At 29.9% G+C, this 26,164-nt stretch overlaps 1 protein-coding gene across 2 annotated transcripts; it reads right to left on the reverse strand.

Moving 5' to 3' along the window:
- Positions 1-309: 309 nt before the first annotated feature.
- Positions 310-26,164, reverse strand: LOC143223470 (uncharacterized). 2 transcript variants are annotated; one of them, XM_076451497.1, is made up of 5 exons: positions 25,847-26,164; positions 23,060-23,197; positions 15,822-15,934; positions 10,410-10,596; positions 310-3,414 (listed from the first exon to the last, which is right to left on the reverse strand). In XM_076451497.1, exons 2-5 carry the CDS (start codon positions 23,160-23,162, stop codon positions 1,856-1,858), a joined length of 1,962 nt encoding a protein of 653 aa, XP_076307612.1. In that variant the 5' UTR covers positions 23,163-23,197; positions 25,847-26,164; the 3' UTR covers positions 310-1,855. The 2 variants fall into 2 exon arrangements, with proteins under 2 accessions (XP_076307612.1, XP_076307613.1); XM_076451498.1 differs by lacking the exon at positions 25,847-26,164 and adding an exon at positions 25,423-25,728.

Below are 26,164 nucleotides of genomic sequence, written 5' to 3' on the forward strand. Positions count from 1 at the left end.
ATTCCACTGTAGGTTGATGATAACAACTGGAGTTGGTGATATAGTAGAGAAAATATAAACATTTACCTTTAAAAAGCATTTGATGTTCATTTAGGAGGTCCTAGAGATGGTGCAAATAAAATGTCAGAATTGTTAGACAATAAATAATACATTTACACTCAAAATGAAAATCACCTTGTAGAGGAACTATTCAGAGTCCCACTACAAATAATTACATTAAATAATGAATTTTTATTAGAAATAATATAAAAAAATCTAAACTGAATATATATCTTTAAACTGCGTACTTGTAGGAAAATTCTTGTCAAATTTCAAACAAGTTTATCCACTAATTTTATTTTTGGAACAAAATATTAATGTGAGAAATAAACTTACTTTATCATTTCACCCAAAATCTATTCAATTATCAGACTAAAAAGATCAGGTTAAGAGAAAGTAGATGTTCAAGTTTGGATATAAATTGTTCATCACAAGTTTGATTATCACATAAGTGGAGAGTTCTTACATGATTATATGCGTTATATGGCAAAGAAGCATTTGATTAATATGGACCTTCAATCAAAATATATAAAATAATGAATATAATTTGTACCATAACAGTAGCTAATTGGTGAAGAATATAAGTTGATGTAAAAACAGGTAATGATGTATGCAGCAAGTAAGGATTTTTTATTGACTGTGTAAGTGATTCCAGATGCAATGAGAGAAATAGTATAGAGGCTATATGATAAATTTTCTTTTGTAAGAGAGGAGGATTGAAGCATTTGAGGCATAACCGATGCTTACTGGAGAGAAAATCTAATATCCCATGCATTTCATATATCCACATAAGTTGCAGCAAGGATATTCACATTAACGAGCATATAAAAGAAGCTTCATAAAGACAGTTGTCCCAAATAAGGAATTATTAAGTGACAAGTTAAATTAGATACATAAAAAATTGTGGAATAATTTATTTGCATAAACAACTGCTATCCTAACAGAGAGAAAATCTACAGGAAGTTTATGTTAACTTTAATAACTATGGAAATGAAATGGTCAACAAAAAGGAGAGATGCATGTAAATAAGCAGCCAATCAAGAGCTTCTGACTAATTAGTGTCCAGTTTTGGTTCAAGGAATCACCAGTGATGCAACATAATTAATTCAATTAGAGGAAGGATCTACTTTTAGACTGGACCAGGAAAGCTAGTTGAGGTACGAGAAAAATATCCATGTTTTGAAGTAGAAAATTGGTTCTCTTCAGTATCCCTTAGTTAGATAAATCTATACCAGTTCTCTCTAGTGTTCCCATGGTCAGACCATTCTACACTAGCTATGAAGGCCAAACACTAATGAAAGAAGATGGCCATTGTGGAGTTCCTTTACTGGTTTCAACAGGCAAGATCTCTGTGAGTTTCAACTTGCATATTCTCTAATCTAGCAACACACAGCTTTGGAAGTTTGATCACGAATTCTGACTGAAAATGGATATATATATTTTACATAATAATTTAGTGGATAATTTGTTAAACATAGTGTCAGAATTAATGAATCTGATACAATGGTTTCTTATTAAAGAATTACATAAGCAAAATGAGGAATATGATATATCTGATGCAGAACTGTATTCTGATATCTTCAGCATTTTTGATGTCAATGAATATTTAGATATTTTTAATATGGAGGTAGAATAAAGTCTTGTATGTTGTTGTTATCATTAGTTTCTGAGTGAATTCTTTGTTCCACATGTTCATTTCCTGAGTTGGTGGCTTGTGTTCTCACTCAGCTAATACACACAATGATCTTCCCTGAATTTAGATAAATTAATTTGTGACATGTGAAAAGTCGAACCCAAACAACTGGTCTTCAATGGCTCACATATTGCACACTACAAATGTTTGATGCCTATTATTTGGTTTGTCTACAGAGTGAATTTTTTCATGCTTTCTAAGATCCCAATTTCTTCCAAAATTTTTGCCACACACTACACAGCTGTATGGTTTCTCACCAGTATGTACCCTCTCATGGCTTTTAACTTTGCTGGTTGTTCCAAATTCTTTACCACACACTACACAAAAATATTGTTTCTCACCAGTATGTATTCTCTGATGTATTTTTAAAGAACTAATTGTTCCAAATTGTTTTTCACAAACTGCACAACTGTAAGGTTTCTCCCCAGAGTGTATTCTCTGATGTATTTTTAATTTATTATTAGTTCCAAATTGTTTTTCACAAATTTCACAACTGTAAGGTTTTTCCCCAGTATGTATTCTCTGATGCATTTTTAGGTCACTATTTCTTCCAAATGTTTTTCTACATACTACACAACGATATGGTTTCTCCCCAGTGTGTGTTCTATTATGTATTTTTAGGTCACTACTTCTTCCAAATGTTTTTCTACACACCACACAACAATATGGTTTCTCCCCAGTGTGTATTCTGTGATGTATTTTTAAGGAACTACTTGTTCCATAGTATTTTCCACAAACTACACAACTGTAAGGTTTCTCCCCAGTGTGTATTCTCTGATGTATTTTTAACTTACTATTTGTTCCAAAATGTTTTCCACAAAGTGCACAACTGTAAGGTTTCTCCCCAGTGTGTATTCTCTGATGCATTTTTAGGTTACTATTTCTTCCAAATGTCTTTCTACATATTACACAACTGTAAGGCTTCCCCTTTGTATGTATCTTCTCATGTTTTTTTAGGCTATATTTAATTCCAAAATGTTTACCACATATTATACACCTGTATGGTTTCTGTCCAGAATGAGTTTCTTCATGGCTTTTCAGTTCACCATTTGTTATAAATTTTTTACCACATACTAAACAACTATATGGCTTCTCCCCAGTGTGTATTTTCTGATGTGTTTTCAAAATACTGTTACTTCCAAAGTATTTTCCACATATAACACAATTGTATGGTTTCTCCCCAGTGTGCACCCTCTCATGTTTCCTTAGGTTACCCATTGTTCCAACTTCCTTTCCACACACTACACAACTGTATGGTTTCTCACCAGTATGTATCCTCTCATGCTGTTTTAAATTACCCACTGCTCCAAATGTTTTGCCACACACAGAGCAACTGTATGGTTTTTCACCAGTATGTATTCTTTCATGTACTTTCAATTTGCTTTTTGTACCAAACTGTTTTCCACAAAATGTGCAACTATGTGGCTTCTCCCTGGTGTACATTCTCTGATGTATATTTAATTTACTATTTGTTGAAAAGTCTTTCCCATAACTATAAGGTTTATCACCACCCTGAGGTATATTAGATTGCTTTAGGTCATTTTCATTTATATCTGTTTCTCCACACACATCACTATTTGACTTTGAGGACTTAACAACTTCTGTAAAGGAATCTTCTTGTCTTACAATATGATGACCAGGAAACTGACTTTTACAACAGTTGTTTTTACCCATTCTTATATCTGAAATAAAAATATATGGTGAAATAAACAGTTAATGAATACATTACTTTATTTGATGAATTTCTATATACATGTTATTTGTCTAAAATGATCATCACACATATTAATATCAAGATATTAAAGATAAACTAATATGATAATGTTCTTAATTTATCCCTGGATAAAAACAGCATAAATACATATGTAGAAATGTCAAGTTCTTTATAAAACTAAACTACCAGTACGCTACTTAAATAACTCAATCTACATAAACAATTACCCACGAGCTTTGATTAATGTAACAAAAATTACATTCATAACTTTCAAACATGTGGTCAGCTTCCGGTCAGTTACCTCTTTCTTTGTGAACCTGACGATGACCAAAGAAGGTCGAAACGTTGTTCGCTCTTCTATGTAAAATATTTTCTCAACCCAAACGAGCCGTTTTTGCATATAAAGATGACAGAAAAGTTTTTTTGTGTGCACTTTAGTAAAAGACTTCTTAATTATTAAAAACAAATAATAATTATTAGAGAGAAACTGAGCTTGATCAAAAGAACAATCACAAAAATATCACCTGTATCAGTGTAGGCCTTGGATAGAAACCTAAGTTGTGTTTCTAATAATGATTGCTTTTACAATTCACCTGTTTTTTTAAGCTATTTTCACAACTTCATAACTACTTCAATAGGCAAAGAGAAATAACAAATATGAACAACTGATTAAAAAATACAAGTTAAAAGGCATTTGATACTTCAAACAGAACTTCCTTATCTATAAATAAATATACATATATCTTATATATATAAAACATGTAATAAAATCTGGTAATATTTCCTTCTTTCATATTTTAAGTTATAATTTTCTTTGTACTAAGAGCCTGTGTTAAGAGACAAGAAACTGAATATCAGAACAATAACATTATACTGTTATTGAAAACTAATCTTATTAAACATTTACATGATTTTGGTCACACTATAAGATAAAACAAACCATTCTTTAAGGTTTTAAAAAGCAGTGTGTATGATGATATTTCTGAAAATTACATAAGAACTAAACCTAACTGCATTTTTTCAAGCTCAAACAACATATTATTAAAGTGTGTACCAAATATCATGTAATTAGATTACGTATTTTAAAAGTAATTAGAAGCCAAACAAGAGTGACACAAAGTTACCATGCCAGCATAGAGAGGATCAATGGGCCTCTTATTCCTATGTTCTAACATATCATGATCAGGCATTCCTCTTTTGTTCATTTGTAAATTTGTGCAAATAGCAAAACCTTTTCTTTCAACGAATATACTCTGCGTAACAGACAAACTACAATATTTTAAAATGGTGTGATGCGGATGTTCCAATACCCAAAAGTAATGCATTGTTTATGGAAAATTGGAGGTTGTTTTACTTGGGAGTTTATATTAACGTATTAAAAATTTGTTGCCTATGAACAGCTTGTATCAAAAGTTTAGTTTATTTTGTCTTATGGATAATATTAGGACACTAAAAATATGTAATTGAATATACAGTTAAAATAAAAAAGTTTTCTTTCACCACAATTTAAGAGTTTATCAATGCCTACACATCCACATATAACACTGCTTAAATGTAGATCACTGCATTCTACTCACCACCATATTCATTGACTTAGCATATTTGGGTGCATATAAAATGCAAACACAATCCCAAGAGCTCAGCATATGTAACTTGTATTGTCCTGTACCTGCTAGCAACCTCACTAGCTAATTGTATATAGAGAAAATGATTGTGGAATTTGATAACTAATTACTTACAGGCTAATTAGCTGAATGCATTCAGCTAACTGATTACTCTTCAATAAAACATGGGCATTTGGAATAACAAAACAATAACTAATTACACTAATTTTGAATATTTGATTATTTTTGTGAGTAATGACATTAACTGACCTGAACAACACTGAATTAATTGAAAACAACATGAGAAATCATAATGGCAGTATTTTGATTTTTTTAGATGGCTAGGATAATTAAAGATAGTAATAAGCAGAAACATGAATTTAGATTCACTCTTTCCCTTTTTCAAAGAATAGCTTTATTTTTACTCAGAAACTATCATTACTTTAAATTATATATGCATTACATATCATATATTCCTTGCTTTTCAAGTGTTACCTTTGTATGTTACTGCTCATTTTTTGTACATGCCTTAATTAATACCAATTTTATGATGTCACATTAAGGAGTATGATTAGTTACTAACAAAACAGAGCATTGAAAACACCTATAAATAAAATTCAAATACTGGAAACAATTAGAATTTATATTGTGGTAAATAAGGTGATTTTAAGCAGTAATTTAAGGTTCTGTGTTTAGGTACTAGTCAGAGCTCCTGTAAAAGCTTTGAGTAAATAACATTTTTTTTTACAGTTTTGTGGTATATGAGCATGTCATGTGTTCTTATCTTTTTGTAGTGTTATAATATTTATCCTGTATATGTATAAAAGTTTCACAAAACACATAATGAAGTAAACTAATTAGCTGATCTTGTTTCAAGTTCCCTAGTTTCTTTGTTACTCTCAAGTTAATATCTGCTACTGCCCATCAAGAGCATTGTTTAAAGTGATTTTCTATAAGGTTGTTGAGAGCAGAAACATTCAACATTGTTTATGTGTTTAAGTTAAGAGAAAAGAAACACAATGAGTTATCTGTGCTCTGTTCACCATAATTGAAGTTCATAAAGAATGCAGAAATTACAGTCACACCTACATTTACTGAAAATTACCAGTCAGGTGGTAATGCATATCAAGCTGAGTAAATGCAAGATTTCTTTGGCACTGAGGAATCTTGGATTTGACAGTTTGACTGGAACAACACTGAAGTCAGTCTGGTAGATGATATGACAACATCCATTACAAACAACAGTGTGACAGTTGTAAATATAAACATTGTGTTTGTGTTTAATATTTAATAAAGACTGTTAATTTTGTTTTACACTTGTGTCCAGGTTCATTATTCAATTTAAATCTCTCACAAGGTAGATCAAAGTGTGCATGTCACAATCTTTAACAAAATTGCATTCAAAACTTAATAAAATTACTTTATTATCAAAGCACTTGGTCTTAAATTGTAGTTAATAAACATAAACTTACTATTGTATAAGTGTTAAATTCTTTATTTTATAAGATCGTATTTTTTAAAAATTCTCAATTTCCTCCAGTACGAAAATCGTGAAATTTCTTCAACAAGTGTTTCCTTTATCAATTTATTGATCACCCATATTTTAAGTACAGAATTTAATGTAAATTACTCATTGTGATAGATATTACTATAACAAAGTCAAATTTCTCTAGCTTTCTCTCTTATTTGTTTAAGGAGTCATAAACTAGAAAACCAGACATACACTGCTGGCCAAAATCTTAAGGCCAATAAACATAAAGAAAACATATGCATTTTGTGTTGTTAGACTCAACCACTTACTTGAGTTGAGCTTCGAAAGATGAAAATAAGAAAAGGGAAAATAAAAATAAAAAACATTTTTAAACATTTAATAGGGAAAATGTGAACACTATAAAATTAGCCTAAATACTAGCTGGTCAAAAGTTTAAGACCATACTGAAATGAAGCATTAATCGGTAAACACGTAATGAAATTTAGTCATTTGTGTTCAAGCATTAGTGTTGTCAACATCTCCAACTGACATCTCCTGTGTTACATTGGGTAAAAACATGGCAAAGTTGACAGAGTTTGAATGTGGCAGAATTGTTGAGCTGCAAAAGCTAGGTCTCTCACAATGTGCTATTGCTGGTGAGAATGGGCACAGTAAAACTGCTGTTGTAAATTTCTTAAAATACCCTGAGGGATATGAAACAAGAATTTCAAGTGGTTGGCCCAAGAAAATTTTGACAGTGTTGAGCAGGAGGATTCAACGGGTTGTCCAGCAAGACACCAGCTGATCATCAAACCAGTTTGATCATCGACATGTTTGAAAGGGGTTTTGTAACTGAGTGTCGGAATGTAGAGGGCGTGCTTAAATGTTTAAAATATAATGTGATAGCTGCCTCAAATTATAATTTAACTTATAACTCAAAATATTTTCTAGTTCGCTCTTCTATGTAAAATATTTTCTCAACCCAAACGAGCCGTTTTTGCATATAAATGAGGTCTATACTGTGTAAAAACTACACTGACAAACACCACACCAACATTATTTATAAAATACAATGTGATAACTGCCACGACTTCTATATTGGAGAAACAAGTAGAAAAATGGAAACCAGATTCAAAGAACATAAAAAGTCACCTTCACACATTTTCGAACACTGCAAGTCAAATAAACACAACATAACCATAGAAAACACTCAAATACTAAATCAAGAAACAAACATAAACAAATGCAAAATTAAAGAAGCCTTACTTATACAATAACTCAAGCCCAAAATAAACCAATACAAAGGAACACCTTTATACCTATATTAAAAAATAATATAGTAAATAATAATAATAAAATAATATAAAATTATATATTAAAACATCTAAGCATGCCCTCTACATTCCGACACTCAGTTACACAACCCCTTTCAAACATGTGGTCAGCTTTGGTTCAGTTACCTCTTTCTTTCTTTGTGAACCCGACAATAACCGAAGAAGGTCGAAACATTGTTCGCTCCTCTACATAATACATTTTCTCAACCCCAACGAGCCATTTTCACAAATATATTTCATCTGTAACTTGTCATATTTCATTTGCATTATCCATAAAACCTCCTATGTAAACTTCAAATTTTTTAAGCTAAACCTTTATATTTTGTTTGTCATTTTCTCTACCCCAGCTCTATAAAGAGTTAGTCAATTTGACTGGTCTCACAACCACCATATAAAATAAAAATGAATCTAGATTAGTCTTTTTTATCCTAAATATCTTAAAGCTAGTAACAGTGTACATATTACTTTATAAATGTTTTTGTTTTTTTCTCATTGAACCATGTCCAACTAATATCCCACCAAATAAATTATAAATCACTCGACAAAAATCTAATGTTATCATATTAAATTATTCCACCCACAAGATGTCAACAAGCATATCCTATGAAAAAATTTTCTATTATTTTTCTTTTTCTTTATCTTTCCTAATCTGACTTCATCTAATTTAATAAGTTTCTAATTTTTACATATCAGTTACTAATATAATAGTAATAAATAAATAATAAACATGAAAAACAAGAAATATAATACTTTCTTGGGTCTTCTTTTGTTTTGTTTTTGCTGTTAAATGTTGATGAAAGTTAACTTTTTAATACTAATGGTACTGTTGCACTAAATAAATTTTTATTTAATTAAGTACTATATTTAAGAATATAGAATAATAACATCTAAAAAATGGACAATATCCTATAACTGTCATAATGTTTCCAACTCTCTAGCAATGTGAAAAAGAGCTGGTAAAAATTCAGCTAAACTTACTGATGTGTTTCCCATGGGAATAAAGTTTGAACTAGGAATAAAACAGAAACTCCTCTGTATAGAAAACAATGTAATATAATGTATAACTTGAAAAATAATAGCTTGGGTTTCTATTGGCTATAAATAATATAATATTAAACATGAAAGAGAACTATTGGCAATTTGTAAAAGAGACGATGTGATAGGTGGATATAGCAAGAGAGAGGTGCAATAATCCAGTTTATGGTTCTGTAATCAAATAATATTGAAAGCTATAGAGATTATGCTTTGCCTGAATAATAACAATATTATAATGAGTAATTTACATTAAATTCCATACTTCTCAGAAGAGTTGTAAATAAATTAGAAAATATGAGATTCCGAGAAAGCAAATGTCACAATTTTCCTCCAAGGGTGATTGAGGATTTAAAAAAAAAAAATTTCCTTATAAAAATTAAAATGCATAACTTACAGAATATTAAAATTTGATTTATTAAATGTATTTTTGTGCCAAGTCTATTCATATATCATGATAATAAAGTAGTTAAATTAAGTTTTAAATGTAACTCTTAAAAAATTGTGGCATGTGTACTTTGATATGCTCATGATGAGTTTTAGTCATGTTGTATAAAAAATGAATAGCTGGCTAATTATTATTTCAAATTGGAATCATGAAGAGTTTTAAATAAAAACAATATCACCCTTATCATTGATGGAAAACGTTTTCAATATCTGATTTATTTTAAAAATATACAAAATGGCATTCACTTAACTATATCATCATTTGCATTTTACCAAGTAGAAATTATGATTATATATATTTTTTAAAGTTCCAAAAACTTTTCAATAAAATAAGTTTGTTTGTTTTTTTCAAAAATGTACAAATTACAATCACCAGTGAAAACATTGAAAATGATTAACATATTGAATGAAGGGTACTTTGAAAATGTCTTTAAAAAAAAGAAAAGGAAACTAGAAAGATTAATCACATGAGAACAACATATTAGCAAATTCAACAAACTACCCAGCTCTATTGATATCTATTTTATCATTTTTTTGTGTGAATACTGGATTTGGCATGCAAAATTTCATAGATATGAGATTTGGAACATCCAGAGTCCATGGATATCAGTCATAGCAATAAATTACAACACATGTTGAAATATTAATCTATAAAAATTAGTTGCAGCAATGTCCAGTTAGAACGTTTCTTCATATATTCTTTAATAGAAAAATGAAGACTTTCTTTCTTGCAGCAATTAATCACATAATCCATACAAAAAGAACCAGGAAGACAAACACTGTCCAGTTAGAAAGTTTCTTCATATATTCTTTAATAGAAACAATGGCTGCTCCCTTCATCCATTTCTAAGTAAACTTAAAAATATTAACTTCTCTTTCATTAGCATTTTATCACTTTGAACCCATTTACACAATAATTCCCAAATACATATATATATATAAAACACACCAAATGCAGACTCACATACCTCAAATTAATCTTATCACATATAGTTCATTTTAAAGGATTACCAAAAATTCAAAATTTCTTTTCAGCCAATGTTAAAGAGTTTAATATTTAGATGTTTGTACTTACCAGATGCACTTTCTAGCCCAGATTCAATCTGTTGTAAATCTTTTTGAAATAGAGTTTCTGTTTTTACATTTAAAACTCTGTAAGTGGAACTATCCAGATGATCATAACTGCTGTCACTGAACTTTGAAATAATATCATCTTGTGGTACATCATCAGGCCATTCTGTTTTCACTTTGACAAGCATGTTCTAAAATCAAACAAGATGTTTAAAATTTCAATAAAAATTGCTAACAATTTGAAGTTAATAATTTCTAATGAACACTATTAAAACTATTTAAATACCTTAAACATTTTAAATTTTCATTTCTTTAAGTTAAGACATTAACATGGAAAAATTTAGAGAAAAGCAGTTTCACTTTTATTTTAAGACAGAAACTATTCCCAAGCAAATCCAGAAAGATTTAAACAACTACATAAAGACAAAAAGCTGCCTGTCTGTCACACTAACATCTCAGCCACTGTGGTACTGATCAACACACAACTTGCATGGCAAGCTTGTTTGTTTTTTTTAAATTCTTCCAACCATATGTAAATAAAATGGATGATGCACTACTTTGGGCATATAATTAGATTTTAGGGAAAGCCGATAGAGATAATGACAAGTAATAAAATCTAGCTGGGTCTATGCATGCCCCATGATTAGTATTACTGATGTGAAAAAAATCATAATCACTAGCTGAAATTCCCCATTGTATGTTTGCTCAGTTATCAGGTAGACATGCCGATACTTCGCTATATTTTACCCTTGGGTACAACTCTATAATAACTCACAGCACATTTCAATTTTGAAAATGCCTAAATTAAATGCTGCTTTTTCAGCTCAGTAGGCTAACAAAGCCAAAACCAGGAAGAGAGTCAAAAGTCTCCATAATTCATGATAAAATTCACTGCTTAACCATCACATTTTATAATGTGAGGGGTCATACAGTCTTTAAGAATCAGTGTTTTTGCATGTTTCAATATCTTGAAGATACACAAAACTCAAAATGCAAATCAAGCAATATTTACAGGTGATGACCAAGTATTTCTAAAAAAAAAGTTTTTTTGATATACAAAAATAAGAGTCATATATGGGTTACTCGGTTACTAAATTATAATCAATTTCTACAAAACATGTTCATAAAATATTTATTTTGATATAATTTTGAAAACAAATATTAATTGTTTTCCATCATTCAGCTTGTTTTAAATAAAGAAGAAAGACATTGCAATTCTTGCTTTTCCATCAAGAAGAAAACAAGTGGAGTTTCAGAAAATAAGTGTTTTAAATGTAACAAGACAATTTTTCATACACAAATGTTTATAAGAAATTTTATTTTATTTTTGTAACATTGATTTCATCAGTATCGTCTTAAACAACTGATATTTATCAGTAACTTAGACAATAATTTCAAGGTTATTTAATGCTAATTTCGATTGAGGATACATACTTGTGTACTATGTTTAGAGAAGAAACACTCACATACAGAATAACTTGGTTTCAGACAAGTTATATATTCTTTTTTGAAGTGACACTTTCACACACATTGTCATTATCAGCAAGCCAGAAGTGTAATTTTAAATCAGAACAATGAATCAATATTCCATTCTACAAATCTCTCCTGTATCCTTATAAGATATTTCTTTAACACATGGGTGAAGTTAAAATATAGATAAGTAAACAAAGTTATGGTGGAAACAGTTTTGTATCAATTTCTCATTCATGAAGGACTTATAACCAAATAGTAAATCACTGTATGTTTATTATCACTTTCAGAGATTGGCTATTTCCTGTAATGCTGTTACAACTTTCACATTAACCAGTAAATAATGATCAGAAACTATTTCAACAGCTAACAGACCAACAGAGATAGAGCTGCTGGTCATGTATGACTGGCTACAAAACCTCTGTGAGGGTCACCTATCTCAGTACATGGATATTATCATTATGTACAATGGTACTAATAATAGGAATCATGATGAAACAAAATGGCAACCATAAACATCACCTGTTTAAAACCACCTTTAAAATGCCTGGATATTATTAATGTATATTTCCAAGTATTGACTGAGTAAAACTAAAGCTTTTTGCACTTATAAAGCTGTTTAAATTGGCATATACCTGTTTACAGAGTGAATCAAAATTTCATTATTTCAACAAATTTTCATCTAAGAAAGTAAGTGACATTTCAAGACAAGGATAAAGTAACAGTGAGGAGTGTTAACATTTTCTTATACTGAAAATATATTTCCAAGAAATAGATAATTCTACTCACAGAAAACTATCTCAATCTTGATTCTGCCCCCCTACGCATTTCTAAACAAGTTTTCATAGTGAATGCACCAGTCTATATACAAGACAAATTTCACTCAGACTAATATAATTACAGTGATCTGATAGTCAGGATAAAATGTTTTACATTTTAAACAACTCAGTTTTGTCATTTTGACTATCTTGTTTCAATACTTTTTGTAGTATTAAAACTTTCTATACCACTATAGTTAATTACATTACAAATATATCAATCCATACTCATCTTTATAAAATTTAAAAATATTTTAATATATTTGTGTCAGTATCAATTTCAGAAACAAATATTTAACAGGTCCCCCACGAGTCAGGGTAATGTTCTTTAGTACCAGTTTGGAGATGGCTTGCAAAGTATCAAAGGAAAAATATCCAAAAAGGCATTTTTTGGGTTTAACTAGTCAAGAGAAACAAATCTGTGTATTTGATTATTAGTTTTAAAAACAAATGAGAAAATTATAAGCAACTGAATATGCTATTTCAACAGTACCAGATTGTACAAAACATGATAGTACACAAAGTTAAAAAATTTAACCAATAGTTTAATCTTGATTGATGTTTTGTACACTTTTACTGTTTTGCTTTTTTGTGCTCACATTTCGTTTGAGAGATGAATGACTTAACCTTAGTATCAGTGGGAAAAATGCCATATTTCTTGTTGTTTATATGCATGATGTTGAATTTTGTTAAAGTTCTTCTAAAAGGATTCTGAACACTCCTGTGAACAGTTTGAACTGATCCATACTTCTTGTACTGCTCTACTGTGATAGTAAGATGTTGAAAAATTTCAATGTATGATGGGAGGTCCAACCTACTAGCACACTTTTCAGCCAGGTAGGTTATTAGGTGAGCTGGAACCTAAACCCAAATAATTACAAATACCAATAGTATCTGTGGCTTCAATTAGAGCTTTTCACTTACTACTTCCATGCCATTTCTGAAAAACCGGAGCAGTACTTACACCAAGGTCATTGTGAGCTCCATCAGCATCACTCAAAGCCAGAGATTCAATCACACCATCGTTAACATCATCCTGATATTTATTAATATCATTACAATCCTAAAATTCATTCTCATTACTATAAATATAAATATTAAAAGTACATAAGAAAAAAAATTATTCATGTTCACCGGGACTGATTATTTAAATAACACTTTATTTTTATTTATGTTGTTTTTTTGTCAAAAAGGAACATGTGACTTAAAAATGTCTCATTAAAATCAAGATGTGTGTGTGTGTTAAAGTTATATACAAACAGCATGTGAAAAGGAAATCATTTTGATAAATAAATGAAATGTTTAACAACTGTTTTACTAGTTATGAATACAAAGTGTTTCTGTTTTTGTCTTAACTATGCTAATCATGATTGAAAATACAACCCATGTAATGAAAAAAATGAAATTAGAAAAAACCCATCTGTACTCCTAATGGCCACCTCCACTCAGTAGGTATTTTTCTATATTTAATCAGCATTGGAGCTATGAAATCTGTGGAATTTGAAAGAAAAATAACTTCTTTTTCACACATCCTCAGCCATTCCTAGTTGACTAAGCCAGTAGTTCTCAAACTGTTTTAGTCTGAGGCTCTCTTGATTTGAATAAAAAATGTTTGAGGTCCAAAAACCTATAAAAATGCCTTAAAGTGTGATTTATAAATTTAAAAAATAAGTACTAATGAACTTTAATGATATTTGTGAAGTACGTGTTTTTATTAAGTTGTATGCTTGTAATTTAATGTGGCCTTTTCTTCTCAATTTACAAGTATTACAATTAGACCATTAGCAATTTATTATACTTCAGTTAAATTTGTAGACTGATGAGCAATCAAATTTCATGTAAGATTATCTTATTTTCTTTTAAAAATATAGGGCAATCCTGTAATTTACATTTCAAGATTAATAATAAATCATAACAAAAATTTAGAAGTAAACATTTTAGTTAGAAATGAATATACAATTGAACTGAAATAAAACACAAAACAAAATAATTATAAAAGAGTAGAGAATAAGAAGAGAAGAAATCAACAACTAAATTAATAAGAGGCATGCAATATATTGTTCTTTCATAGTATTTCTTTAACTTTCTACTGGTTATACATAACACAGAATTAAACATAAGAGAAAACTATTAATATATCCTGAAAGAGATGTGACTGGTAGGTGTGGCAAGAGGGGCCTAATTTTCTATTTAATGGTTCAGCAGCCAAATAAGACTAAAAGCTATACAAGTTTTGGTTTGTCTGAGCAATGATAATTATTTATACTGAGTAACTTATGTTAAATTTCATATTTGAAGGATGGTAAATAAAACAGAGAAGAGGGAATGCTCAGAGAAAATATGCGACATTTTTGGACTAGGAGTAATTCAGGTTTTTTTCAAATATTGTCTTGTAAAATTAAGAACTTAAACCTTATACATATTATTAGCTATGATGTTATGTTATATTTATTGGTATAACATAAACAGAAATTAGTAGATTAAAATTTTGAATGCAAGTCACTAAAATCTCCTGACATGCACAGTAAATGATACCCATGGCAAAAGGGTTAATTAATTATTAACTAATCTAATTTCTACATTCAACATTCATTACAAATCATCTCATCTATAATGCAAATCTATAAAAATAAAATGAAACTGGAGATTTATTTGTTTTGCATGTCACATTGGATGTTTCAGTAATCGAAAACAACGTCACCAGATTCCAAATATTTCATACTGATACAAAGTATTAGCCTATTTCCACAACTGTTATAAACATTTTATTAAAAGTACAGCAAATGTAAGCTAATCTGTCTTATGCTTACTTTATAGATTCTTATGTGTGAACACAAGTGGTTAGCATTTTCTCAAGTCTTGTGACTGACTGATGTGGGCCTGACATTGATTTATAATAAGAGTGTAACATCTGGAGACTGCTAACATTTATGCTACAATAAGAATAGTGAGACATCCGAGAACTACTACAATAAGAACATTGTAATAGATGTAGAGCAATGTTAAGTGAATGTTTTCAACTCATGACTACAAACATCTAATCACTAATTAGACTCCAGCCAAAAGACATCATTACACCTGCATAGTTATTTTAATAGAAACTGTAACAGTTCTGATATACATGTTACCTTAGTTTTCTCTACTGCCCCATCATAGATCTTTTCTTGTTCTTTTTTTACAACAAACTTCAAAGTGATGTCTGAAGATCTTTCTTCTGAAGAATCAGCTTCTCCTATTGTTACTAGAAGTATAAATGATATAGATTTGTCTATAGAAAAAGACTGAATATACTTTATGCTTCCTAAATCATAATCAAACTCTACACAATATACTTAGCTAATAAACCTCTTGTACAATTTCCTTTGTAGTTTCCAGTTGCACTGATATCAACCTGAAAAGTATCAATTACACAGGTCTGAAAATTTAAACTTCATAAAAGTTGTTTTGGTTTTATTTAATTTACCACAATAATCATTTTTTATTATAACGTTTGCTATGTTTAGGTTTTGAAATGATTGGTAACACTTTTATGTTGTGAAAGGTTGAGGAAAATCTACAGCCAGTGGTTGCCAACATTTTAAGCATAACAAAATATTATCCAATTTCAATGAAAATAATTCAGTTGTGTAAAAGTACATATAATGTTTTGTAAAAAATCTGTATGTGATGGAGAAAAATGGATATCAATTTCAGATTCAACATACATGGATTACTGGAAAATATGTAAAAATAAATTTCAAAATAATAAAACCATCTCAGGCCTGTGTTATCAGCAAAATGCAGGTTCTTATAATGTTATGCAGAGAATAATTTCAAAAATAAATAACAAAGAAAAACAAGAAACTAAAATATATAAAGTCATTATCCATACACAGTGTAACTAACTTTTTGATAGGACAAACAGCAGGATAATGTCATGTCTGCATTGTACAAATCTTCCATCTTTAGAAATGAAATGAACTTTAAAACTTGTACTTACTTCTAAAATACCAGCATTTTCCTTGCTGGTTTATTGTCTGTCAAGAACAATAACATGACTTTTGATTTAAAATTCCTTGATGTGGTAAATGTGTGCACCATCTCAACCAAACTGTACCATACTTTATATGGTTTGCTGCTTTCCTGCTGCAAGCCAAATAGATTTATTTGTTTTAAAATATGATGATATAATATGATCTTCACAACTGTTGTGAGGAAGGTGGAAACACATCTCAGAAATAAGTACTTGTTCAAAGTTCACCTCCAATATATAAAATTTAAATTAGATAGGCTTATTCCTGAAATACTGCATATCAGAACAACTACAAACAGCTGAAGGAGGGAATTTGAAAGTCTGATATTGGAAAACAAAGATCACAGATGCTGTTCACAAAATAACCTTTAGTACTGTTAGCAAGAGTTTGAATAGAATATGGAAGAGCTGAGTAAAAAAAAAACAACAAACAGCATCTAAAGAGAAAAAAAAAAAAAGGAACATTCTTCTCAGCATAATGCTTCTTCAATTAAAATATAGGGGTTAGGTGAGGGCCAAAAGAATGGATATAGCTGGGTTGCCATGGGCATTCTTGTAGATAATGTAGCCAGTGTCAGAGTGCAAAGATTCTCAGGTGAGAAAATCAGTACTTGAGTACAGCCTGAACATAATTCTGGGACTAAAATATCCATCACCTGAAACTGAAAAAGACAGTAAAATCATGCATACAACCAAGTCAGGAGGTACTCAAGGAGAATCAAAGAGTTTAGCTGTCCTGAGGATGGATTCAACAGGTGGAAGGCAATCCAATGAGAGCAATGATTAAGAGAGTAAGAGAAGCTGAAAATTAATAGTAGAGTGTACCCAATCCTGAATGGGCCATGAGACATCACTGAAAAGTAAAAAAACATGTTTCCAATGTCTCAAAATACTATGTACAAATGTGCATTGAGGTGGGTAAAAGTATTCACAACCTAACATTACCCTCTATCCACTTGCAGATGGCATCATCTTCTCTTGAAACACTATCACAGAAGATGGAATAATGTGTACAACAATTGTAGAAGTAAATAAAAGATAATCTAGGAGAGTCCTAACTGGAAAATTCCACCTAAACATTGATTAATTTGTTTAAAAGGTACAGACTTTGAAATCTGTTTCTGAAAAGAAATGCAATTGAAATTATCTGTTAAGAATTCCATATGACATGAAAAATCACCACAAAAGTCACATGAAATCCCCAGACTCAAGAGTCAGTGATAATTATATGACACAAGTAACAGTTTAAAAATGTATTTTGATTTATCCATATATTAGCTTACAAAATGATCTCTAAATGGATGCAGTGCTGTAATGTGAATGCCTAAGTTATCACAAAGTTTTAAATATAAAATCCTCCTTTATGGTGATCACGTATTAGAAAAACAAGCTAGCAGAAGATAAAAGGACTGTGGTTCATCATAAGGTATAAACAACTGGCTGCTGAGCCTCCTGAATTATTCAGTGAATGTAAAGTAACAACAAACACTGACTGCTTATAAAAAAACTACTTTAAACAAGAAACTAAGTAAATCAGAACAAGTAACAGAATAAGTAAGGAAAAATAGTCACCCTCTCTACAGCTCATCCTTTAGGTAAGAAGGTTCTATCAGAATACAAATATAAAAGCATAGTCTGTGTAATAAATACAAAATGTGTGATGAGAATATGACAATAAAGAAATTATTTTGCTAAAGACTCACAAGTTCTAATTTTTCTATATTACATTAACTATTACTCATAAGCTATTCTCATCCAAAATTTTTTCTTTACACATGCCACAAGCCTTTTGCTCCTCCTCTTGGAACTGAAAATATCCAACATTACTTCTCCACCAACAGGAATGTGACAATTTCACATGATGCATGCGACTTCCTCTATATGCCTCTACCAAACTATCACTTTGAGGTTTGACAGAAGACATAAGTATTGGAGGGAAGTGTGAAAAGAGAACTGCCTCTTGAAAATATGTTTTTTAGCCAGAATCCCATACTGATTAGTTGGAGGGACAAGTGCAAGGGAATGACAAACGTATGCCCTCAATACCTCTAAAGGATACCCTTAACAGCACTACTTCTGAACCACATATAATTTTTACCTATCTGTGAAATGTGTAGCAGATAATGGTGGAAAAAGAGAGAAGTACATTCAACTGGAAGAGAACTGTGACAGAACAATGATCCTAACCATGTAAATATATATATATAACTTAATACCACAAAGAATAAAAGTGGGTGAAACAATGGACATGGCAATAGGTGTTGAGTAGCTAGGGTATAATGGACTGTACTCCTCTATATATCAACTACAAACAAAACCCATCCATAACATTTTCCCATTTAAATGCTAAAAAAGTTTTTTATTTTTATTTTCCCTTTTGTTATTTTTATCTTTCAAAGCTTTACACAAATAAGTGGTTGAGTCTAACAACGCAAAATGCATATTTTTTCTTTATGTTCATTGGCCTTAAGATTTTGGCCAGCAGTGTATATATGTGTACTATATACACAACAATAAACAGTGCAAGATAGGAAGAAATAAATAAAATTAGCAAACATTAGGGACAAAATGTAGTTAATGTTAAAGGAATTAAGTTATTGTTTCTTCTGCAGGCACATGTTAAGATATAATCATTACTTACATTATCATATCATTACACACTTATTACATAGTTTGTGTTAATAATAGCTTACGAATTAACTCTTTAAATTATATGAAATTGTTTTGTTTAAGCTTAAACTACAGTGTATAATGTAAGCAATCTCATGATATTGGTTATACAAGGTGTTAATTGTTTATTGCCTTGTGATCTAGTATAATCTTAATAGTTCTAAGCATACGACATGAAGTACAATGAGCTATGGTACATAAATACTTTATTGCCCAGTAAAGAGAGAAATTTCGGAGTAAGTAGGTTTCATTACTATTATATTTATAGACATTACCTTGAAGCTTTCAACCAACTGATGCCTGATATGTGTAAAAAGTTACTATACATACACACGTCCAAAATTTCTTTCGCTGCTCAGCACGTTAATTTTACTCGTCTAGTGTTCATAAGTTGTACACTGAAAGTTGCCTTATTGCATTGCAAGACAGTTATCAAAATCACTCAATAGGTCTTTATTGGGTTATTGTGAATGACTTAATTTCTATGTTACAAAAAAAAAAGAGTTGTTACACGTGTAATAATCAAAACAAAAAGAGCTAAGAGGAAGTGATTATTTTTATTGTAATAGTTATCTGAAATATATATTCTCCAAGATGAAGCTTGTAGTTTGATGATTCTGATGTTAGAGTTTTAAAGTTAGCAGTAGCCTATGAGAGTAGGGGAAACACATGGAGTTGAAGTGGATGACTGGTTACACTTGAAACTGCTACACATTTTTTTACACTTCATCTTAAAACTTATACTGTTTCATTGTTTTAATATATATATGTTACATAGATATTAAATTCTAACTAAGGAATGTGTAAATTCTGAAACATTCAAATATTAAAAATTCGTTTTACTACAGTGATTCTTTTTCTTATCAGACTTTGTTTACAACTTAATTACTCACTTTAATAATATGCACACTTCACTAGTACTTTTAAACTTTTACATACAAGTATGTAAACCAAGACCAATATGTCTATTCTAAGATTTTAACCTGAACAAAAAGAACAATTTGTCCACTGTCGACCCTTGTTATTATTTAACTCGTAACAGAAAATGTCTGCATTCATAATACCCCTAAGGTTTTGTGGATGTTCCAACTATCAGACATGATCCAAGTGCAAATGTCAAACTAGACTGCCATGAGGGAAGATCAAACTAAAAGTTATGAATTCAATGGTATGACCTACTGCCTTTTACTGTCTGCAGCTAGTTACAAGGCAGGAATGAAGCAAAGTAGAACAATGATGAAGTGAATGAGCCCTTGTGCTATGAGCTTGACCAGTGTGACCAAATTTGTAATCACAAAGTTACCATCAGAATTTTCACACTATAACTTATAACAGTAAACAACTTTTTATACTTAAGTTTTATTGCCCTTAAAAACCATGTATAACTAATAACTTCACCACACAAGTTATAAATCACTCAGAGGATGTGCAGCTCATATTATCATATCAAATTAAATTGCACATGAGCTGCTTATGAATATACCTTGAGTGTGTGTGTTTTCTTATAGCAAAGCCACAATGGGCTCTTTGCTGTATCCACCGAGGGAAAACAAACCTCTGATTTTAGCGCTGTAACTCTGTATTCTTACTGCTGTCATAGAAGAGGGCCTATACCTTGTGAAGAATATTTATTATTATTTTTCATTACCTGAAGTCAACTAACCTAACAAGCTTCTACGTTTTACAGTTTAGTTACCTGTATAATAATGTATAAAGAATATATACATGAAAAACAGAAAGATAGTAATATACTTTAAAACTTTTACAAAGCATCCTGCTTTCTCCTCTCCAGTTCAACCACTGGCTGAATTTTTCATGAAATCATATAATTATAGGCAGCTTACCAGCAAAATACATTTACCCTCCTAACAACTTGGTTTTCTTTTAAAAATTAATTTTCTTTATTCTTAAAATAACAAAACTGAATTTACTTGTTGTTCTGTACTAAACAAAATATCTAAAATATGCAAAACTATTGATTATTTGAAATAATAAACATCACTGCCCCTTCTAATACCATAACATGTACCTATGGTTTGATAGTGTGTGTGTGTGTGTTAATTTTGGTGTTCTGGTTCTAAAATCACATTTTGTTTGTTTGTTTGTTTGTTTATTTGTTTGTTTTGAATTTCATGCAAAGCTACATGAGGGCTATCTATCCCTCTAATTTAGCAATATAAAACTAGAGGAAAAGCAGCTAGTCATCACCATCCACTACCAACTCTTGGGTTATTCTTTTACCAATGAATAGTGGAATTGACCATACATTATAATGCCCTTCAAGGCTGAAAAAGTGTACATTTTTGGTGTGATGGGAATTCAAACCAGAAATTCCCAGACTGCAAGTCGAGTGCCCTAACTATCTGGCCATGCTATGACTATCACATTTTAATTAAAATGAATTGTTTTCTAAATTAAACTAATACAATGAAAAAGCTATGAATCAGAGTAATCAGTGTTATTTTTCTGTGTAAAGTATAAATTAGAATTTAAAAGTCAAAGCCAGAATTTCTAACTTTACTAACCTACCTTTTTCTTGTGCTTTCCTTAAGCAATACACGTGTGTGTGGTAAAAACATATAAACAGTTTGGAACAAGTGTTAAACGTTAAATAAAACATTTTACAAGTTTTAAAACAACACTTTTTGCAGTTATGTTCCATATTTACTACAAACTGACGGCTTTTCTTATACCTTTATCATCTGCCTTTTTAAACAAAAAATTTATATAATTCAATATTATTTTAATTTTAAATATATTAACCTTTTAGAAGATATTTGTACATATACAGTCAAACTCAAATATCATTTTTATGAGACTATAATGATAAAAAAAATTCATAAAGTTAAAATTGTAATGCTATTATATTAAAAAGTATTTCTTTAAATACAATGGAAAATACAGTAAGTGGGAAGCTAACAGGAAGCCTTTCAAAGAAGTTACACCAGCAAACAGTAAATGAGACTCAAAAATTTATAATGCAAACTATTTTATTACAGAGATCTTTAACACTATTACATTAGTAATACTACAGTGTAACTACTTCATAATATACTTTCAGGCTTAAAACAATAACAAATTCAGAAGCTCTCAACTTGTTTCATCTTTAACTCAGGTTGCTAGTTTCTCAATTTTACTCACTCAAGTTAGTTAACTAACCAGATATTGCTAATTCTAGCTAATTCATAATCTTGATCTGATAACAGTTTTTGTATTATGATTTCCTGGTGCAATTATACTGCTTAGTTACAAGATTTTATTTACACCAAACAAAGCCAATGTACAGTGTAAGGAAAATGATGCACACTTTTATTATCACAGAACCATGAAATAATGCCCGAAGATGATCCTATTTTGTGAGTTGAAACAAATATTTTGATATATGTTATTAAAAGTGTTTTATGAGTAGATACTATTGTGATACTCCTTTAGCCCAGTTACTGGAGCACTTGACTGGTTGTTGAAAGGTCTCAGATTTGGCATCACTCACAAATGATGGCACACAATATAATCACAACAGTGTAATTAGTTTTAGGTTTCTAATATCAGACACTGCAAAATTATTTTACTAATACATGCTTTTTGGACAGAAAATGAAAGCAATGAGTAAAAGAGGTAATCTCCACGTTATAAATTTTTGTTGGGAAAAATGCTAAACATTCAAATTCTTAAGATAACACTTACTACTTGTTGTAATTTCATCTTCAGTTTTCACTGATTTGATATCCAACAAAGTGTCCTGGAACTTTTCAGAAAAGGGTTCAACCTTTATCTTTGATACTTCCATAGTTCCATCAAAGATTCCCCTTTATATTATCAATTCTTATAAATAAAAAGGCTAAGAATTAATATATGAATTCTTAAAAAATATTACAGAATTTCCAACAAATACTAATATCAAAATTCACATTATTTATTAACTGATATCAGTTAATAAGATTCATCATCTTCACATGTTATGCTAAAATTGTTACAAATCCTCCTCATCAATATAACCAACTTTGAAACAAAATGTGTAGTAAGAGAACAAAACAATTTTTACAAAAAAGTTTCATAGTTTAAACACATAAAAAAGGAACAGAAAGTGGGTTTTTAGATTACACTAAAACTTGACATTACTGGAACTCCTGAAACATTACACTCTGTGTCTTTACACCACTTTGGGCTTGAAATAACTGACAGTTTCTGTGTTTCACAATTCATAATGGATGTACTAATATATACATTTGTGTGCAACAACGATGTCTCAAACAATGAAAAACTTCATTTGTTTGAATACAAAATATGTTTAAAGATGTATTGTCTAAAGACTATAACTACTAATTATTTTGTGATTTTGATTATTTAATATATATTAAAAATACTTGTCATATTTTAACAGAAACAATTATATCAGATGTCAACAAATCCATACAATTAGTTTCTGATTACAGCCTTGAACAGACTGACAAGGTAAGTGAACAGTAGTATATGCATAGCTAAATGATGAATATAAATGTTATACATATCAGTAGTATTTCAATGAGAAGATATATTTGACTTCTGTTGATTTCAAATGAGCATGAGTTATGATGCATACATGAAAAAACATTAATGGCTATGAACTTTATAAACATAATTCCTTAATTAGAATCCTGTCCAGAGCTGGACAATAAAATTGATTACCAATAAAAATTAACTATATCAATTAGTGTTACATTAAAAAAATAAATTAATCAATTGTTGTTAAAAATAATTGAGTAGTATAAATTACTATTTTTGACAGTTCCAAATATCTAATAGTCAGATAAATTTACTCTTTAATCAGTATGGCAGATGAGTGCAAGATACACTTACAACTCAGTCATTATTTAATATTATTTTTTGTTTATCTTTTACAAACAACATACATAAACGAGTTGACTTACTGACTAGTTATTTTTAACTGCAGTCATGATATATTCTAAATACACAATGTTACCTGTATTGATGACAACACAGCATGTTTTCACTATATTATTATCAGTTTATTTAATTTACACAAGATCAGTGGCAACTTATTGCATATTTAAAAAAGAAACATAACAATAAGTACATAATGGTATTTATTTGACATTAGCAATGTCCATATTATTTATAAAACAATTTTTAGACAAAAAATGTGTTGTTGGTTTTTTGCAAAATGTGCAATGATGGATTTCAATAACAGTTTATCAAATGAAACTTGAGGTAATTTAAAAATTACTTAAAAAACATGTTAGAAGTCTGTAAGCCCCTATTTCTGTTTTATTTTGCATGTACTGAAGAGAGAACTCTGAGGTGTACTAACCAATGAATTGAACAAGTCAATTAATGAATCTGTCACTTAATTAACAAATAATAATAATTATCCAGATGTTGCAAAGGATAAGTCAGTCATATCATTGAAACAATGCTAGTAGTTAAACTAACAAGATTTTAGGTAATATATTTATAGATATAACAATTAACATTCAAAAGAAATATATCTATCTAGAAATTACTGTGTGTAGTATTAACTTACTGAAAATAATACAGAGGGAGGATACTAGAATGATTCCAGGAAGGAAAGTGCTAATTTAACAAACAAGCCAAGGTACTGTAATTTTCTTTTAAGAAAAATAAAAAGGAAGATGTATTCTGAATGAAGGTAAATATATGATGGATCATTGGTTTAAAGACCCAGTTTCCTTGATCTGTATTCTGATAACAATAGAGTAAGTGTGTATGTTTTATAGTAAAGCCATATTAGGCTATCTGCTGTGTACACTCAGGGGAATCAAAACCCTGATTTTAGCATTGTAAACCTGTAGAGGACAAAAAGGTTGAGAGGAGTCACATCTAAAATATAAAAGACATGTTAAGCTCCAATTAAAGCAGGTTTAACCATCTGCTTTTTCTCAAGAATGGTGTTCAGTAACAAACTTGAACTAAACTGAAGAACCTATTGGTCTCTTGTTTTCCATGCTATCTTATTATTAACAACAGAAATCAGAACAACAACCAATATTTACTTTCTCAGAAAAAAGAATTTTGGAAAAATCACTTACCATAACAAATTAGTTGTTAACTTATTTCATATCAACAGAGATGTTTACGAAACCTAGATCAACCATTATTTATAAGTTTGTTGGGAAGTGTAAATGTGGTACTTAATATATCCACATTTACATTAATTTACTAACGTATAAATAATGGTAGTACACTCCATATCACAATAATATACTACTATGAAATTAAGGTGATAATTTAATGCAGCATATCGTAATAAACATGGCTGGCAAGTCTGTTCAACAAAACCTAAAATGAAAACATTATGTTTTAAAGAAGTAAAAACATTAAACTGTTAAAGTACGTTAATCATGTTTCATCAGTTATATTAGTATGCAGCTTGAAAGGTACACATTGCATAGGTATAATAAATTATTGATGGAGAAAAAAACAGGATAATTTATTGACATATAAACTGCTTACTTCTAGTTTTACGTTCGTTTGTTGCACAATAAATCCGCATTTGGTTACAGAATACCGCATCCACCGCGAGTATTCAAACCCTGGATTTTGGCGTTGTAAACTCATCGCTATCCCATTGAGGGTCTATTTACTTAAAAAAAAAAAGTGAAATAATACAAATTGTTTAACGTGTTAGCATTATTATTAAACATCATAAATTAAATAGTTTTCGTTTTAATTCCATTTATACTTCAAGATAACACAGATTTTTTTTAAATTTATTTTGGAAATGAGTACAGTGAATTACGAGTTTGTCGTATATTTCTATTATAGGCGACT

This window comes from Tachypleus tridentatus, chromosome 8 (assembly GCF_004210375.1).
Source record: "Tachypleus tridentatus isolate NWPU-2018 chromosome 8, ASM421037v1, whole genome shotgun sequence".
Lineage (NCBI taxonomy): Eukaryota > Metazoa > Arthropoda > Merostomata > Xiphosura > Limulidae > Tachypleus > Tachypleus tridentatus.